At 36.6% G+C, this 19,219-nt stretch overlaps 1 protein-coding gene across 1 annotated transcript; it reads left to right on the forward strand.

The window, feature by feature from the left end:
* The first annotated feature begins 4,790 nt into the window (after positions 1-4,790).
* MTRF1L (mitochondrial translation release factor 1 like) lies at positions 4,791-14,913 on the forward strand. Its single transcript, XM_060114351.1, has 7 exons — positions 4,791-5,084; positions 7,678-7,757; positions 9,594-9,777; positions 10,249-10,412; positions 11,943-12,060; positions 13,246-13,382; positions 14,150-14,913. Exons 1-7 carry the CDS (start codon positions 4,832-4,834, stop codon positions 14,348-14,350), a joined length of 1,137 nt encoding a protein of 378 aa, XP_059970334.1. The 5' UTR covers positions 4,791-4,831; the 3' UTR covers positions 14,351-14,913.
* Positions 14,914-19,219: the final 4,306 nt, after the last annotated feature.

The following is a 19,219-nucleotide window of genomic DNA, read 5'->3' on the forward strand; positions in this document are numbered from 1 at the left end:
AATGTGTATCATATATTTACCTGATCAGTTTTGCAAAAAGACTATAGAAATAAGTAAATAGCATTTATTTATTAGGGGCAAAAAAATACACTTTCACCCCATTAAGCTGATTTAAAATAATACCTGATTTTTATTTTTTGAATTTATCCATTTTTTTATACACTTTTAACTTACAGTGAAAAAAATGTCATATTGTAATTGTAACAAACTACATTTGCAAAAAAATGCAATATACCAGATGTGTTGAGGAAGAAATATACAAGGAAGAAATTCAACATAAAATCAGAAAATAGGAAAATAAGCCACCTAAAATTCCTTAGATCCAAAATGTCTATAGATAGAACCCTGTCAAACTTGAGTTTGAAAACTTTGCATTAGATACATTGGCAAATTATTCTGAAAAGTGGTAAAGATATTTCCAGAATTTTTTTTGCCTATGTATTTATGTTGACAGTTTATGACCTTAATTTTCATAGTTTTCAGGCACTTATATTTGCATGCTCTTTTCAGTTTTTTAAAAATTTCTGACCAATATAAAATGTTTGTTCTCCTGAGAAAACAATACTCAATCTGCAAATTTAGTTATTCCTTACTTGCTGCAACTTCAAATATTTACCAATGAAACTGATACCAAAAACTTGCTTCAGATCTTCTCCGCAACACTCTTAGTAGTATCCTTGCAACACACAACAGTGTACAGAGCGATAAGTTTTGTTTCCAGATACCAGGCTTTAATTATAGATTTGGTTTCAAGTTACGTTTCTGTCTCACGTGACTTTGGGCAAATCACTTATCCTCTCTGACCCTGTTTATCTTCAAATGAGGAATATAATAATTTACAGGATGGCCATGGGAATGAAATAAACATGGAAAGAGTGAAGTGTTACATATAATATTATTATTTTATTAAAGTTCTCCAGCTCAATAATAATTCCCATTTTCAAGAATGTATGTATTAAATGCCATTTTAATGCACTTTCCCGATTTTTTCAAACTATACTTTAAAAATATGATTTAATTATTCATTAAAAAATACAACCAAGCTTATTTTAAGACAGAGTAATATATGAATATGTTATTGCTTTGTTCAATAATGTGATTCAAAATCACTGTTCTCAGTTCACCAACATCACACTGAAGCTACAAACAAGAAGTATGTTTCTTTCAATGACACACACAAAGATATATTTAGATGTGCATATGCATATGTGTGAGTATGTGTATAATATTGTAGGTTTAAATCAAAGTTTAAATAAGAGAAATCATTTGAAAATTTTATTTCCACAGGAAATAAAACATTCCCAAGGATAGGAAGAATATAAATATCAGTTAATTTGCCAAATAAATATGTGGTGGTTAGAGGTAAAACTAAATTAAAAGAGATTGGCCTGTAGAAAACATTGATACTGGCATGGAATAGAAAGCATTCTTCTTACTACTAAGGTAGTATGATTTTTAAAATAATTTTATAATGAAAATATGAAAATAAAAGAATAAAAGGCAGTTGTATGTTCATAAAAATTTTCATTAAACCTTTTATTTTAGAATAGTTTTAGATTTACAGAAAAATTGCAAGGATAGTATAGATAGAACCCATATATGACACACCCATGAAACATTTGTCACAATTAATGAAACAATATCAATGCATTATTAAGTCTACACTTTATTTAGATTCCCTTAAACTAATGTCTTTTTTCTGTTCCAGGATTCAAGGTGCCACATTACATTTAGTCACCATGTATCCTCTTAGCTGTGATATTTTCTCAAACTTTTCTTGTTTTTGATAACCTTGGTAGTATTGAGAAGTACAGGTCTAGTATTTTGTAAGATGGCCCTCAACTGGAATTTGTCTGATCTTTTTCCCACGATTACCAGTGTTACCAGTTTTTGGAAGAAAGACGGCAGAAGTGCCATTCATATCACACCATATCAAAGGTACATACCATCATTACGACTTATTTTTGTTGATGTTGAACTTCATCACCTGGCTGAGGTAGTGTCTGTTAGGTTTTTCCACTGTAAAGTGGTACATTTTTTAAGAGGGTATACTGGACGTAAATTTACTGGACATTTACACTGAGATAAAAGTATTCTGAGCAGATTCCTCAGCATTGCTACTAGGTTCCATTAAATGACTGCTAACCAATACTATGAAGAAAATATAATGAACTGGAAATTGATATGGGAAAGTAAAACTCCAAAATGGTGTTAGCTTGAACATTCACTTAAAGGAGGTGAAAGTTAACTTTTTCCCTTGAACTACCTGTATGATTACCTTAATCCTCTGCATCCCTTGGATAGTGAAGATTTTAGTTTTACTGTCATGAAAGGTAATCTAAATTGATGATGATTTTGCTGAGTACTTTTCTATATTGCCTTCCACTGAACAATGAACACTGAATACTGGAATAATGTAAAAGGCTTGATTTTTCCCCCTTGCTTTAAACTATGTCATAAATACAGTGTATCTTGTATATGATTTTAGGGTGTTTGCTAAATATTAAAAAGTATTTCAATGTGTTTGGTTCTGTAAAATTTATATTGAACGTGTGTAATTTTTTCTACCATGTTCTTTGTACTTAATAATCTATATCCATATCTTGGACTTCACCAATATTTATTAGTGGACCATAAAGAAATTTTGAATGCATGAATATAACTTGAGACGCCATGTTTGGTTATTTTGCAATGCCAGAATAACTGTAGGTACTTATAAATTGAATAGATAATCCAGATTATTTTTCCACCAACTTAAGTCGTTTTGGGTTTTTATGCCCCCTTCCTTGAATCTATTTTATTATTTTACCTATGTACAATAACAGACTAACTGAAAATGCTAGAATTTTCAACATGTAATAGAATTTGAGCATGACCATAATGGAAAAAAATTCAGAAATCTCGAACAGTGTATATTTCTTTGAGTTTTCAAAGTAAAACTAAAGCTGTTTTCATTTGACTATATTGTGGAAACCTATGGATATTATTGTAAAATGCACATGCATTACACTGACTTTTTAAAAATGTTTTGAATAAAGAATTCACCAATGTATCCTTAGAAAAGTTACTGTTTCCTCATTGGTGTAACACTATAGGAGTAAAGGTGCACTTAATTATGTTGCTTAAATTGCTTACACATCTGAGGGAAAATAATTGCTGGCAGGATTCTTTACATTGTTCTATAAGGTTATCACTTGTTACATTTTTGCATCTTTTATAAATAATAAAGTATACTCTTGAAATAACTCGTTTTGAGAATTCAGCTGAGAGATTTATATTGAGTTCAAGTAGCTCCCACAATTTCTATGCTTAAACTAATATTCAAAGTTGAGTTTAGACTTGGAAAAAAACTATTCCTAAAAGAGATGCAGACAACCTAACCAGTCCTGTTCTATACTCGGATTAGAATTTTTTAAATTGGGTTTGGATCACTATTTTAAAGCAAAACAATTTTATAAAGTAGTGTGGCTTTAATACACATTCAAAGTGAAAGAAGATTTGAGTTAGTTGAAGCTTCTAAGTAGCAAAACCTATTTTTGTTCTATATTATTTGGAGAGTCAGCTCATTCTACTTCACTTTGCATTTGTATGTAGAGGGCAAAGAAATGATGCAAGCTCATTTTATAAGAATTTATACTTAACCTCAACAATTCTGATTAGATGACTTAAGGATGACTTAACCTTGTCAAGGGCTCCTGTATTTTACCATTTTTTTACAAGAATAAGTAAGAAGATTTTGGGTATATTAGGTCTCTGTACTGTTACACCACCACTTAGTAAATCCTGCTCAAACCAGTTAGGTAGTGGGAGTTCCCAGATTGAACGTTCAGCCCTTGCATCCTCAGGCCTGTCTAGATTGTATTATTCCCTCATATACATTCCTCTGGTGGGCTATGAAAAGGTCTTTTGAAAAATGCAAAAGCATTATACCCGTAAACTTCAGTATTCCTGGCACTAATCCACTCTCAAGTTTGGGGGGTGTAGGCTGGTGGTTTTGGGGGGCGGGGCTACCGGAGGCGGGGCTCTGAAGGCTTTGCTGGGCTGTGATTGGTTGCAACACGGAATGGCTCAACCACCTTAAAAAGTAGCTGAGTAACAAGGAATAAGTGAGAATGGGCATGAGACTCAGTGTGGAAGGAAGCCGTTTAAAAGCAGGTAAATTAAGTGGCAGATAAAGGGCAGGAAAGCAGACTGCTAAATCACTCCGTGGTTGCCTTCGAGTCTACTTGTCACGTCTTTGTTAATACGAACCTTAACCACCGTCGAAAAGAGAAACATGAGCAGGAAAATTGGAAGAGTAAACACACGTACACACTGATAACCATCCTACAATTCGCTCTTGGAGACGACAGTCCAGGCTGGCACGAGAGAGGACATCCGTGCTGTGACCTCAGCCCCTCTAGCGGACAGTAGACTGCCCTCCATTGCCGTACTTTAAAACCTCACTGAGGGCCTGGGAGACAAATCTTCGACGTCAGAAAACGTAAAGACAACCTATTGCTTTCTCCTTCCGGTCTAACACTCCGCCCCCCACTCGTTCAAGGAGGCGTGTCTGACCTAGCCTTTAGAGGAGGTGCCCGAGGTCTCTCGGACCCTCCCCTATCGCTTTCGGCTCTGCCCATCAACTTCCGGCCTCCGCGAATAATACGGCGTTTAATAATAATTGGCCAGAAGTTCCCAGCCAGGCTTCCGGGAGGCCCTTTTAAACCGGCGCGTGCGCCGGGCGGTGCTTGGCTAGGTCTCGCCCCTGTTGCCAAGCTGCGCGGTGTCGCGAGATTTGCTCCGTCCGGAACTTCCGGCTCTTGTGCGCTTCGGACGTCCGGCTGTAGCTATGCGGTCAAGGTTTCTTCGGAGTGCTTTTCGGTGGGCCCGGCAGGCTGCTGGCCCGGCCCGCCGACAGGTAAGCTGCGGTAGCCTTCCACTGGAGGAGCTGTTCGCCCGCGGCGGACCCCTACGGACCTTCCTCGAGCGCCAGGTAGGGTCTGAAGTCCAGTTGCAGGTCAGGCGGCCTGAGCTGGTGGCGGTGGCCAAGCTTCTGAACGAGAAGGAACAGGAGCTGCAGGAGACCGGGCACCTGCTACACGGTAAGGGCCGGGCCTAGGGGAGCGGAATTCAGAGCAGATTCTTGACTCTTCACTTGCCCTTACCACTAAGCCGCTGCTCAGATGTCCACACTCTCTCCGAGTCTGAAGTCTTTCCCCGGTTGCAGCCCTTTTGGATTGCATCAGAGGTCAAGGCATCTTTCTGTGAGTTCGGGTCCCATATCCTCTCCTTGGGCTCCCTTGACAGTGCTCTGCGCCCGTTTACAAAACTTAAGTTGACCTTTATTGGTTGCGTATTTAATAGCAGGAGATTAGCTCGCCAGACAAATAAGGCACTAGTCCTGTTATGGGCTCGAGAGCAGTGTTTGTAAGTGTGGTACAGGGACCACCCGCAAAAGTGACAGGAGAGGTTCTTGCTAAGTAAACCCAGACTCGGAATCTGAGACCTAGAAACATGCGGTTTTAACAGATTTCCCAAGTGATTCGTGTCCATTCGAATCTGGATGGGGCCTATGTTTCTGCATTTGCACAAGCTTCTGGGGATGCCTAGTTGCTGGTCTGTGGCGCACACTTTGGAAAGGCCCTAGAGAGGATCACAATCTATTAGGGGCAAGAAAATTAATTATAATTCAGATGATAAGTAAAAACATATATCGATAAAGACCTAGGAGAGCAAGGAGAACTTGTTGGGAAAGACTTGTACAGGGATAAAGGCCCACCCTTAGATGATTTAATAATAATTTAACCTTTATTGATCCTTTGCCATACTCCAGGCTTTGCTTAGCTTCCTTTATCTAATAACTCATACAATTCACGTAATAAATTATGAAGTAGGTTCTGTTAGCCTCATTCAACAGAAGAGGAACCTGAGACATAAAGATAAAATAACTCAACTCGGGTGACACTGCTTGTAAGGAATGGAGCTTGGATAGGACTGACCCCAAATCTCATGCTCTTAATCACTGAACTCTGTGTTAACCAAGGAAGGGGAGGTTGGAACCATTTTGTAAGGGGGCTCAAGTACTAACCTACAAAGTTTGATTTCATCCTGTTGGCAGAAGCCAGCCAGCAGAAGCTTTCAGATTGGGAGTGAACGATAGGAATAGCGTTCTTGCTTAGGAATCTTGATTGGTGGCAGTTTAGAAGCAGCCTGGAATAGGACTGAAGATGCCATGGAAAATGGGAGACTAATGCAATTGTATAGTTGAGACATAGTATCCTTTGGGAAAAAATTAAATCAGTTTCATTCCTTAAGCCAAGCTTAAAGTCCAAGTAGCAGCCACAAAGCCTTAATATTAAAAAATATATAATATTTTTTATATTGATTACATGTTGAAATTGGCAGTGTTTTGGGTATACTGGATTAAATAAAATGTAGTATTTAAATTAGATTACTTCCACACTCTAGTTCCAATCTCCTTAGCCTTACACTGCATTTCAGAGCTGAAAGGCCCCTTAGAGATCATCCAGCTCAGATCTTTCATTTTATTCTTGAGATTACTGAGACTCAGAAGTTGGGTGTGTTGCCCTAAGAGAACCTTGGTGGTTGAACTAGGGCTAGAATTCATTTTTCCTTTTTCTAATTAAGCACATTTTACATTTCACCAAATTCTTGCCAAAAGAATTCCCTGCCATTCCACCAACACTCTATACTCGCCTATCTCAGTTTTGCTGTTGTCATTCTCTCTCCTTCTTTCCTTTTTCTGCCCATCCCCAAAAACAAAAAATCCTTCAGCATGCTGTTATTTTAGTATTTAATCACATAATGTTTTAGGTTATTTTTTGTGAGTTTTTCTCCCCTAGAATAATATAAAGAAAGTAAAATGATCTAAAATCCTGCCTTGAGGGCAGGTCTTAACATATTACCCCCAGCTCCCAGCATAACTGGCTGTTAATAAATGAATAAACATTCCAGCTGATAGAGTTTGTTCTTTCAACAGAGACAGAAAATTGTAATAGCTAAGAAAATATCCACCTGTCTCCTTTCTAAAGGCTGCATGTTGTCCATAGGGTAGAGGAATGAGGAGGTATATTTTGTATGGTAAAAATTAAAACTGAAAGATGAAATAAGATTTAGGTAAAGCCTGAGAGAGAAGACTGCTTCATGTAAATATTCTGTCAATATTAGGCTGGGTCTAAATGTTTATTTAGGTGGACACTTTCATATAATGAAGCATTTACTAGTAAGACAATAAATAACTTCCTACTTTTTAACTCAGTTTTGGTCTAACTGGTGGTACCTTCTCTTCCCCTTCCGGTCTTTCTAACTAGCTCAGTGTATTCATTTGTTATTGTAGAGTCTGAGTTGGAAAACTAAAAGCATATTTGTTAATACAAATATTTTGGGGAGGCAGAATTATAGAAAAGCTTTGTAGCTTCCTATTTTTCTATAGAGATTCTTTTTATTTTGAACATACACTTTTGTCATCAGGAAAAACTTAAAAAAAATTTTTTTTAACCTACATGCTTTTGAAAACTAATGCATAAAATGCTTTAAATTAATAACAGTTATTAAAAGGACAGGATAATTGTTATTTTTCCCTTAAGCTACAATAACCATAAAACTATTCCTTGAATTCTGTTAGCAATTTATTACTAATTAAGGAAAACTTAACCTGCTGCCTTTTTTTCTTAGATGAAAATGAAGACTTAAGGAAACTTGCAGAGAGTGAAATAACTTCATGTCAGAAAGAAATAGCTCAATTGAAGCATCAGGTATGGTATTTGTGCAAGGAATAAAGCATCCGTGCATGCTATTACTTCTAATGTATTTTATTAGAAGTTTATAAAAGCAAGTCAAGAACTAAGCAGCTTGCTAGTATTTATAATTATAAACTGGTTTTTAAAGAAGGAAAAAGCATACTCCCCATGGTCCTGTTTCTTATCATACTAAAAGGATTGTATTGATAGAACTCTGAAAGAAAGATGACTGTCACATTAATAGGATTTGCCAGAAAGGCAGTGAAATGTTGGTAGTATATTTTCCTTTTGTTTTTAAGAGAGGTGAGGATGGGGATGGACGATGAGAAGAAGAGGTTACAGAGAGATGGTAGGAGGAAGCAGGAATATTTCCTTATCTTTGTGTCTCTGGCACTATTACAGTGCCAGCCTAGAATAGGCCCTTAGGATTTTTAAAATGGAATTGCATTGCTTTTGCTTTATATCTAGGAGAACTGCAGAACATATGGAGTTAGACGAAGGATCATGAAATTAGATCCACTCTTCATTAATTCTGTAAAGCACAGCTTAAAGGTTTACAGCAGTTATCTCTGGAAATATAAGTGAAAGAACATGATACGGTGAGGAAGGATCCTGGAAAGGAGGGGCTTAATTTAGAGATTCTCTTTATCCAAGTGTAGAACTTACCAAAAATTTATGTCCCCACCACCAGTCTAGAAGAAAAGTTCCACTATAGAGTGAAAAGTTTCATGTAGCTTGCCTTCTACCCATTTTCTAAATTTTTTGTGACGTAGAAGGACATACGTACTAATGGTTTCTGTTCATTGGCTAGTAATTAACAGATGAAAATTCTGTCATGTTAGTTCAGGATTTGAGTGGTCACATTCTATTGGCACAGGCCAGAGAGATGGAAAAGTAGGAAAGCAAGTATAGCTCCTGACCAACACAAAGTGATATTTCAGAGCTCAGGTAGCCTTGGGTTCAAATTCTAGCTCTTCCACTTTCTAGTTGTAGGATACTGGGCAACTAGAGTTAAACTTCGTTAAACTTCTTAAGGTGGAGCTGTTAATAGAACCCGCCCGGGATATTTTAAGAATTAAAGTACACAGAGTGCTTAGCAGAGTGCCTGTCAATATTAAAGAACCAATAAATGTTGGCAGCTTTTTTTTCTTAATTCACCTCATCTAAGAAGTCTTTTTTCTGTATCTCCTTAATAAGTACATACTGCAGTGTGAAACATAGAATTGTAATGAAAGGAAGACTGAGTTAGGCACAGGGATCTGAGTTCTTGTGCCTGTTGGACAGTAATAACGCACGGCTCCTTAACGAGTCATCTCACTTCTATTAATCTCATTTTCTTTTACTTGTAAAATGAGGGAATTGGACCAGATCTTCTCTAAAGGCCTCTCCAGTTCCAAAATTGCAAGTTTCTCTTCCATGTTAAAGAAGCTTAGAAAAAATACACAATTTGAGTGTTTTTTTCCTGCCATACTAGGCTATAAATTTCCAGGGATAGAGCTAGAATCTTCTTTTGTATGCTGTACACAATACAGTGTACTACTCACAGCAAGCACTTATTAACTGAGTAGAGAACAGATATGTATACATGAACACCAAAAAGAAATAAAAACACCTCAAGTTTTAGCTGAACCATATATAGCATTTATAATGTAGTTATAACATTAATATTTTTGGAAATTATGCATTATACGGTTCTAATTGGCAAGATAATTGAACAGTAATCAGCAATATTAAATTATTTGCTTAGAGAAACTTTAAATTAAATATTTAAAATCCTACATCTAATCATTGAGGTTTTTTTTTAAGTTTTAAATCTTAATTATAGGAGGGGTGATATTTTTGTATTTGCAGATTATCTTACTTTTGGTTCCCTCAGAAGAAACGGATGAAAATGATTTGGTCCTGGAGGTAACTGCAGGAGTTGGGGGTCAGGAGGCAATGTTGTTTACCTCAGAGATATTTGATATGTATCAGCAGTATGCTGCATTTAAAAGATGGCATTTTGAAACCCTGGAATATTTTCCAAGTGAAATAGGTCAGTAAACTGTTTTGAAAAAGTACAGATTTAATTTATCTATCTACATATATTTTAGGAAAGGGTTGGAAAGATCATGACTAGGCTTTATAATTTATAAGGATGCTTAAGTAGTTTTATGCTTATCATTTACTTAATAATTTTGAATGCAAATATATCAAGTTTGAAATGGCCTATAAAACGTTAGTCATTCCGTACTAACCACTGAATAACTAACTAAGTCTTTTAAAAGTGGTCCTTTAGAGGTGTTACTGAACAGTTAACACCATAAATGCTTTATGTTTAATAGTTATACGAAATAAAGATATTAAGTGAATATCATAGACTTGTTAAAGGTTTTCAGTATGTTTTATCATCAATATGCTTATTTCATAGCTCTTTTAAATATATTTCAAGATGGTAGAAGTGATGATCAGTTGTTTATAAATGGTGGGGAAAATAAAATAATTCCCTTTTCCCAATGTTTTCAAGGTGGCCTTAGACATGCGTCTGCCAGCATTGGGGGTTCAGAAGCCTATAAGCACATGAAATTTGAAGGAGGTGTGCACAGAGTACAGAGAGTGCCCAGGACAGAGAAGCAAGGCCGCATCCACACCAGCACCATGACGGTGGCGATCTTACCCCAACCCACCGAGGTGAGGCACCACAGGCCCCTCTCCTTGGAATCCTGGGACCAGCACAGTGCCTTGACCCCAGAGTAACACTCACTGTACTGAATTGAGTGTCTCTTTTGCATCATGTATTTTGAGGTTTTTTTACAAATACATTCTCACAGTCCACAAAGTATGATTTTAACAGTAGATGGTAAGAATTAAGAATATATAAGTGATCTAATCTTACATTGCCTATTTATTATTTTTTCTCCAGCACTAAGCTTCAAGTAGATATTTTGAGACCATGTATAGGAGAAACGATATTAAATAGAGCTCAAGAGTGATTACCTTTATAAAGACTTCTGCTTTGTGTGACTTGTTCCCAGAACATTAATAGCAAGAATCCTGTTTTGACAAAGGATAACTCTTACTTAACAAAATTGCTACTTTATAACCCAATCATATTAAAATGGAAGTATATTGCTACAGGTTCATAATGAGTACACTTTATTTTCACAGATAAATCCTCAGACTGTATAATATTCTTAAGGGAGCTTAGTTGGGAAGTTCTATTTTGCTTATATCCCTTCTGCTGAAAAGTGATAGGAAATATGTAACTTGTTTTTCCAAATGGAGTATGAATGATTTGAGAAGGAAGTTTGAGGGTTTCTCTCTAATAAGGTTAATGGAGTTCCTTTCTTCATGTCTGAGTTTTGTGTGAAGCCTAGATGAGCAACAGAACAGTTAAGGGAGAGAGTGAAATGGGATAGATGGGAGGAGCCACACCTAGATATAGTCACTTTGGCTTAAGCATCTTGGAGATGTAAGGAGTTTTCAGAAAAAGATGGAGACTGAAGACTGAGGTCCATATGTCATCTCATTTCGTTCTTCCAGCAACGGTAAGAAGGAGCCACCCAGGGAGACATGGAGGGCCTACGAATGATAGGATTCCTGCTCCTGGGGTTGTGGACATCTCACAGACTGGGCTGTAATGGTTCATGAAAGAGCTTTTTAAATACAGCGCTTTGGATGGTGACTCGCAGGACAGAGCATTATCCTGATGTCAGGTCCCAGTGTATTTATGAATTGAGTCTATCTTGACTTCTTGGCCTTTGACATTTCCGTTTGTCTCTTCTCTGCCTCTAAATATGTTTAAATCCTCCTTTATTTAAAATTAAACAAAATAAAACCTTCCTATAGTTCTTAAGCTAGTGTCATTTTTTTTCCCCTCTGCTAAAGTCTTTTTGCACTCACATCATTTTAGCTATTATATTCACATTTCTGTTAGTAGCTGAATTCTGCTATTGGTAAGAAAAGGGTAATTACAGAGAAGTCCAGTTTTTGAGGATTAGGGAGGGTTTGTTTTTGTTTTACATTATGTTTTGATAATGCGCTCTTCCAATAAGAAAAGTTTAAAAAATGGTATCCTTCCAACTACTTTCTGTTCTTAAAATTAAACCTTACATAAAATGTATACATGACATGTATTTATATTTATAAATAGATAGTTCTTCCCTTTGAACAGATCATACATGTAATTTTTTTAAATCCCAACTTTTCTCTTACATATAGGTTAATCTGGTAATTAATCCTAAAGATTTGAGGATTGATACTAAGCGAGCCAGTGGAGCTGGGGGGCAGCACGTAAATACCACAGACAGTGCTGTCCGGATAGTTCATCTTCCGACAGGTATGTACTTATTTCTTCAACATAAAACAATGAAGAAAGAAATCGAATTCTGAATGACTTGATTAATTTTCCACTGACACAGATCGTCAGTTATCAGAGGAATACAGTTGTCATTTAATACTTGATTTATCTTGAATCCTTAGCTGAAACTCTGCAGGATAATTACAAAACCAGAAAGAGGGAGGGATCTAAGCCCAGGTAATTTCCATGTTAGTGACTATATCATTAATTTAAAAAAATCCTCACAATGAAGTAATATCATGGGTTCTCCTTTATCAAAAAATGGTCTAAATCACTAGTTCTTACCCTTTTTTGGAGGGAGGAGGAGATGGATTCCTTTGAGAAAATGAAAGCTTGGACCTGCTACCCAGAAAAACATGCTTATATGCAAAGTTTTGCAGGTAATTTCAGGGGCTTCTTTCCATTAAGTCCATCTGCAGACATCCAGGGGTTCTGTCTTAATTCTGGACAGTAAGGCAATGGAGCTATAACTCAATATTCCTTAAGCCTTCAAAATACTATTAGTATACAATACACTGTTATTAAACGTTTTTACTGTTGATTTACATGTGATAAAGAGCATATGGTAACAGACCTCCGTTGTCTAGAAAGAATACAAGAACCGCCTACTGTAAATGAGCTCAGTCATAATTCCTGTTGACTGGGAGTGGCTGATAGGAGTGCTGGGTTCATTTTCTTCTTTTTTAATATGGGGAAATCCTCACGTTAAACTTGAAGATGATGTCTTATGTAATACATAATATATAAACAGGAATAGAAAAAAAAGTGGATGGAAATACTCAAAAATATTAATAGCGACTAACTCTGGTAATAAGATTAACTTTTATAATTCAGTTTGTATAATGAGTAGTTATTACTTTAAAAAAAAATTATGGTGACTAGCTGAAGGTACCAGAAAATAATCCATTTTAAATGACTAATGCTTATTGTTTAGTATGTATGCCTTCAATATGGAAATACTTTTGAGCTATAACTCAAATTTTCAGTTTTCCGATAATTGTAAAAGTTACTTGTTAAGTTTACAGTCTTCCTTTTTTATATTAGAATCCTATTTTTTCCCTTTATAAAGGAAGAAGAAAAAGAATGAGAAGGAAAAGGAGTATTCCTTGATAATAAATGAAGATGTTTCTATTAAAACTCTTTAATTCTCATAACACTATTCAGGTGTTGTTTCCGAATGCCAACAAGAGAGATCTCAACTGAAAAACAGAGAGATGGCTATGAAAAAGTTACGTGCAAAACTATACAGCCTGCATGTAGAAGAAGAAACAAGTAAACGATACAATGCTAGAAAGATTCAGGTAAAACTGAAATCTTAAAAATGCTTCTAAAGGATAAAAATATTTTTAGATAAACAAGTTTTTGTATGTATTAAAATCATTTCAATGTATTTGTCAAAATTAGAGTATAATTCAAGCAGCTCAACCAAGGGCTATACTTGTTTTATAGCAATCTTACACCTCTGCCCTGTTTTTTATATTCAGAAGTGTCTTTCTCATTCACCCAAGTTATTTTAAAAAGAAATATGGAATTCCCATTCATTTTGAATCCTTTGAAAATTATGGAAGAAAGTTGCAATGGAAACAACTTATTTCCTGTTTGGCATTTGACTTTATAATTACAGACCCCTTCTGTTAACTCCTTATTATAACTTTGTCATCACTGATGATAACCAGATTAATTCACAGAGGTTATATGTTTAGCTGGCATCTGAGTATCAGCTGTGTGCCAGGCTGTGTGTATGCACCATCACTGTGCAGTAGGTACTGTCTGTATTTTACAAATGGGGAAAGCTATAGAGTTGAAATAAATTACCTGAAGTCATAAAGTATTAAATGGCAGAGAGAGGATTCAAAATTCAAGTACTAACCTGTCTGACTTTAAAGCCTATATTCTTTTTTCTCTATCAAGTTCCCATGTTATTTGAGGATTCAGAATGTTTAAAACTTGCTTCTTAACATTGTTGTAAATTATAAACCAAGAGCTTAATCTCCAGGTAAGTTAAATTTGTAGGTTTAGTTGCCCTGAATTTAACTGTATTTCATATCTTTTTTCTTTTAATATATAGATTGGCACTAAAGGAAGGTCAGAGAAAATAAGAACATACAATTTTCCACAGAACCGGGTCACAGATCACAGAATAAACAAGTCACTTCATGATCTTGAAACTTTTATGCAAGGAGAGTACCTACTGGATGAACTTGTACAGTCATTGAAGGATTATGCTAATTATGAATCTTTGGTAGAAATTATTTCCAACAAAGTTTAAGTTGATTTGTTATCAAAGACTTGTATAGCTTATGAAAATTCTGTTATAGCAAGTCACATTGTGTACGTACCAGTATTCTCTTGAAACACATGAGTTAACACAGTTGGGAGTAACATGTTTTTAATACATAGGTAATTTATATGAATCGTCTCTCAATTTATTAGTAAAAAGTATGACAATATAATCATGACTCTGGTTGTACATTTTGAACTCTTACAAGAAAGGAAAACAGTCTTTTGTTTTACGTAAAATATTTAATGAATGATGAGAAATTTGGCTTAGCTCTTAAGGAAAACTTCAAACATAAAACAGTAGAAATATGACAGTAATTATTGTTATTAGTCAAGGTTCTAGTCAGGAGACAGCAACCATATCTTTAATTTGAACAGGGATAATTTTGATATAAAAAATTCTTAACCAACGATGGGATTAGCTATTAGGAGATAAAAGATTACTACTCTAGGACTGAGAGAGTCCCCAAGGAAAGAATACCCTTGGACAGGCTTCCCTTCCCCTCCAGGTGGAGAGTCAGGCCTGTTGGAGAGTAACGTTGACTAGAAGCCTAGGCACCCTGTGGCCCAGCCAACGTGACACATAAAATTAACCATCAGTGTCCCAAGAGCACCCCTGGCAGCTGTGCATAGAAACAGAAACAAAAGAAGCCCCTTCCTCCTGCACTGTCTGTCCACCTCCCCTACTGACAAAGCTTAACATGGTACCAGCTGGCAAAGGAGAAATGTTTATAGGTCCAGCTCCAATATCACAAAGTAAGGCAGTAAATTGGTAACTGGCACAACCATACTCATTGCCTAGTTTCAGTAATTGATGTTTTCATATTTGCTTAGTGTTGGAAGTTATAAATATGTTACACTTCACCCTTAAATATTTCAGCTTGTATGTAAAAAAAAAAAAAGACACTGTTCTACTTAATCATATACTATCATCACACCTAACACAATTCACAGTAATTCCCTAACATCTTCAAACACCCAATTCAAGTCTTCCCCAGTTCTCCCCGAAATGTTTTAGCTGGCTTCTTCAAACCAGGATCCAGTTAAGAATCACAGGCAGGATCCAGTTAAGAATCACAGGTGGGAATATGTGATTATATTGCTTAAATTTCCCTTATTCTAGAATAGCCCTGCCAACCGCTGCCCCCTTTTTTTCATGACACTGCACTGAATTTTCATTTGAGAAGGCGAGACTATTATGGGTCACATCATTTGTTCCTCAAGTCACAGTAGTTCCTGCAAACTGGAAGTTAAGAGCTTAAGACTAGGTTAGTTTTGCATAGTCCTTCCCTTTCCTGTGACTTGGCATTTTTGTCATTAAAATACACAGTTAAGTAAGCCAGCCTGAATGCTCTGATATGCTAAGATGTATTAGATTCGCTAAAAAATGACTTCGCCCTTGTGAATTAAGAATTTGTTGAAAGTGAGCTTAAAGCTAAATCAATATAGTCTTTTTTCTATCGTAAGATCTAAAAGAAGTTGTTCTTCTTTTCCCTGGCAATCCTGGTTATGATTAGCTTTTTTTCTGATAAGCCTGACTTCAGAGAATTGAGCCTGAGAGGGAAGGAGAGCACAGGAATGTCTGCTTGAGGCTGCACAGCTGGTAAAAGACTTTTTGGTGTTGAGAGCAACAGCAAATAAAGTAGTGTGCTTGATCAATAGACCCCTCCATGGTTCTCCCATGATGTGTGCTTCACTGCTTCAAGCTGTTTAACTACAAAAAAGGAAAAGAAACAGGACATGTCAGTTACCCCATAAAAAAAGTGAGAAAAGCTAGAAATGCCGGCTCGAGAATATTTCGAAAACATGAGGTAAACTGAGAACTACAATTGTGAAGAGATCTACCTAGTGGATAATGAATAAATGTCAAATTTATGGTAGTTACAATAAGGATTTCGAGAGAAAAGTGATTTCACTATTAAGGTTATATGACTGAAATGTTGAAGTATTAGGAGACATTTAGTTAACTCTCAAAATTGCACATTTTTTCATGTGTTTGAGTCAACAGTCTTAATTTTTATAAACATGTACTATATAAATTCAAAACTACGTTATCGTCAGGCAGTTGTTTCCTCTTTCAGTCAACATTTATTAGCCAAATTTCCTTTAAAGCCCCAACATGTGCTAAATTTCAGAGTAATTTTATATTGATAATTTCTCACCTTATTGCTCTAAAAGGGAGGTGTAGAAAAACCATTAAAGACAGTTAAGAATTTAAGTTGGCCAAAGGTTTTCAAATACATCAGAGAATTTTAATTTGAAGAGTATCCCTCTCCCCTGTAATGTTCTGCTCAGGAAAGCCATTCTGTTCTGCCTTCACAGGAACAGCTGATGAATGCCCCTTTTAGTGACCTAAGCAACTCAAGAATACAGCAAGACGCGTTCATTCAGCAGTCATTCAGCAGTCATCATCACTGAGCACAAGGCCCAATGCAAGCCTGTGTCTCCCAGATTTACCACTTTCCCCTTGGGTCTTTTGGTTTCCTTTTTGAGAAATGAAAGGGACATAGCTACATGTTATTAAATATTACAATATACTGTTATTCAATTTCTCTTTACCTCCTCTAACAGGTAATAATTAGAAAAGCTGCACTGAGATTATGGAAGGTCTCGAATGTTGTATTTCATTCTGTGAACAAAGGAGAGCCAAAAGTCTACTCAATTCTGTCCCCATCCCTCTCCACTCCCTCCCTCTCTGCACCACAGGAAAAGAAAGTGTGAGAGCTCTACTAATGAAGGTGGGAAATCACCTTCCATCAATTTTCAAACTTCCTGCCCATTAGAACATCACAGTTGGTTAGAAAAAAATTATCATAATACTTCGGTAATGTTAACAATATAACTTTAAGATATGTATCGCTATGTGCCTTACGAACACCTGCGGAGTAGTTGACAAATTCTGGTCTGTGAACTGACACTGGCTTCCACTTCACTCACTAATCTAAGTTAGTTATTCCTGTATGATCAAATGTAATTTCTGGAACCCAGGAAAAGGTAAGAGTAGAGCAACAGAATTTTGGTGTGAAGCTTACTAGAACCCTACGTCTAACGTTTTAAGGACCTTAAACTGTATCTGTTTGCACAAACTATGCATCTACACAGCTCCCTCAATTATAAAGCACCCATTGTCGCTCCACCTGCCTTTGTTTTCCCTGCCCTCTCTTCCTAAAACACATAATGACCTCCACAGACTTCAAGGTCCAACCCAAAGGAAACCTTTGCACCTAATGCAGAAACAACTGCTCTTCATTACTATACCACAGCACTTTACTCAACAGTATGAAAACATTTATGGCAAGGCAATAAACTCACTGGGTTACTCCTATCTCAGGTTTGTGTGCTTAATAAGGAAAACGGAAAGGGTGGTCAGGAAATGGAATGTATTATTAACCCTTTCACATCATTTCATTAATGGACAAAACTGTTTTCTTCATTCTTGTCTCTTCAACACCTAACTTCATGGCACTAAAAAGATGTCTAAAAGGCAGTTAGATCTAAAATCATTTGTCTAGAAATCTGGTGTATTGTTCAGGAAGAACCAAAACCGAACTTCATTTCAAAACGGCCTACAACATCAGTTAATCAAACCTCATTCAGCCAGAATGGAAATTTTCACGATGTATAAATAGATAATCACTATGTCTAAAATGAAACGTCGTATTCCTCTATAAACCGTTTCTCGTTGGGTGATCTCAGTTTCTTTCACGGCACTACCATTCTCCCTCTCTCAAAATTAAATTGCAGTCATCTTCGATTCCTCTTCTTCATATGCAGTTTACTGCTAACGCCTACTCTTCTAAATACCCTAAACTTCACTGATTCCGTTACCACCACTATGGTCCACAATTGCTTCTCCCGGACTACTTTAATAAGTCCCTTGCTTCCTAACTCTAATTCAGGTCACACATACGTAACTGCTAGATTCATCTTCCTAAAATGCAAGGCTCTGATCTTGTCACCCTTCTACTCAACAACTTAATAGATTCCCACTGCCTCCCAAATAAAACTCCAACTCTGAAGTATGCACGCAGCACATCCATATCCCTACCCAGCATCCTTTCATATTAGCCCACTTTACACACCACCCCTTTATGTCACATCAAATTAATTTTTCTTGATAAATCCTCCTGCACTTAAGCTTGCCACCATTTCGTTCCTATGCCAGGGAAGACCACTCTCCTCCCCATTCCCTTAAAAGACATCCCCAACAGCAAAGGTTCACATCTAGAGGCAGCCTCACTCCCCAGGGGATATGTCGCTATGTTTGGAGACAGTTATCACAACTTGGGGCGGGGGGCAGGGGGAGTTAGAGGTTAAGGCTGCTGCTACACACCCTACGATGCACAGCATAGCCTCCACAGCAAAGAATTATCTGGCCCAAAATGTCAGTAGTGCTGAGGTTGAGAAACCCTGTCCTACAGAGTAATCTCTTATCCTGGCATACAGCAGTAACTCTGCTGTTCTATAAAAATTCCCACAGTAACTAGACATATTTGATTCATCCAGTGTTCTCAGCTGTATTTTGTACACCTTATCTCCTCCCCCCTGTACTCATGATGCTTTTTATTCAAAGATTATTTACTGAGCATCTACGTCTATTAGGTGGCTGGCCCAGATAGGTAGCAAAGGGGCAGGTACCACGTCCCAATTATTTCCAGACATTTCCAGGATGTCTTGCATGCTGTAGATCTGCAATAAGGATTTGGTGAGAATAAGGGCAATTCTCTCTGCACTTCATTTGCACCTAAAAACTCAACAATTCTGATTGATACTGATTTGTAGACAAAAAAGAGGTACATATATCTGTTGACATCTAGTAAAATTCAGAATAGCCCTTTCTAAATTTCTCACTAAAAAT

The sequence above is a fragment of the Mesoplodon densirostris genome, chromosome 12 (assembly GCF_025265405.1).
Source record: "Mesoplodon densirostris isolate mMesDen1 chromosome 12, mMesDen1 primary haplotype, whole genome shotgun sequence".
In the NCBI taxonomy this organism is placed as follows: domain Eukaryota; kingdom Metazoa; phylum Chordata; class Mammalia; order Artiodactyla; family Ziphiidae; genus Mesoplodon; species Mesoplodon densirostris.

Coding starts and splice junctions, on each gene's coding strand:
- MTRF1L (XM_060114351.1), top strand. CDS start 4,832: ATGCGGTCAAGGTTTCTTCGGAGTGCTTTTCGGTGGGCCCGGCAGGCT. Junction 10,413..11,942: donor TCTTACCCCAACCCACCGAG/GTGAGGCACCAC, acceptor TCTTACATATAG/GTTAATCTGGTAATTAATCC. Junction 13,383..14,149: donor ACAATGCTAGAAAGATTCAG/GTAAAACTGAAA, acceptor TTTAATATATAG/ATTGGCACTAAAGGAAGGTC.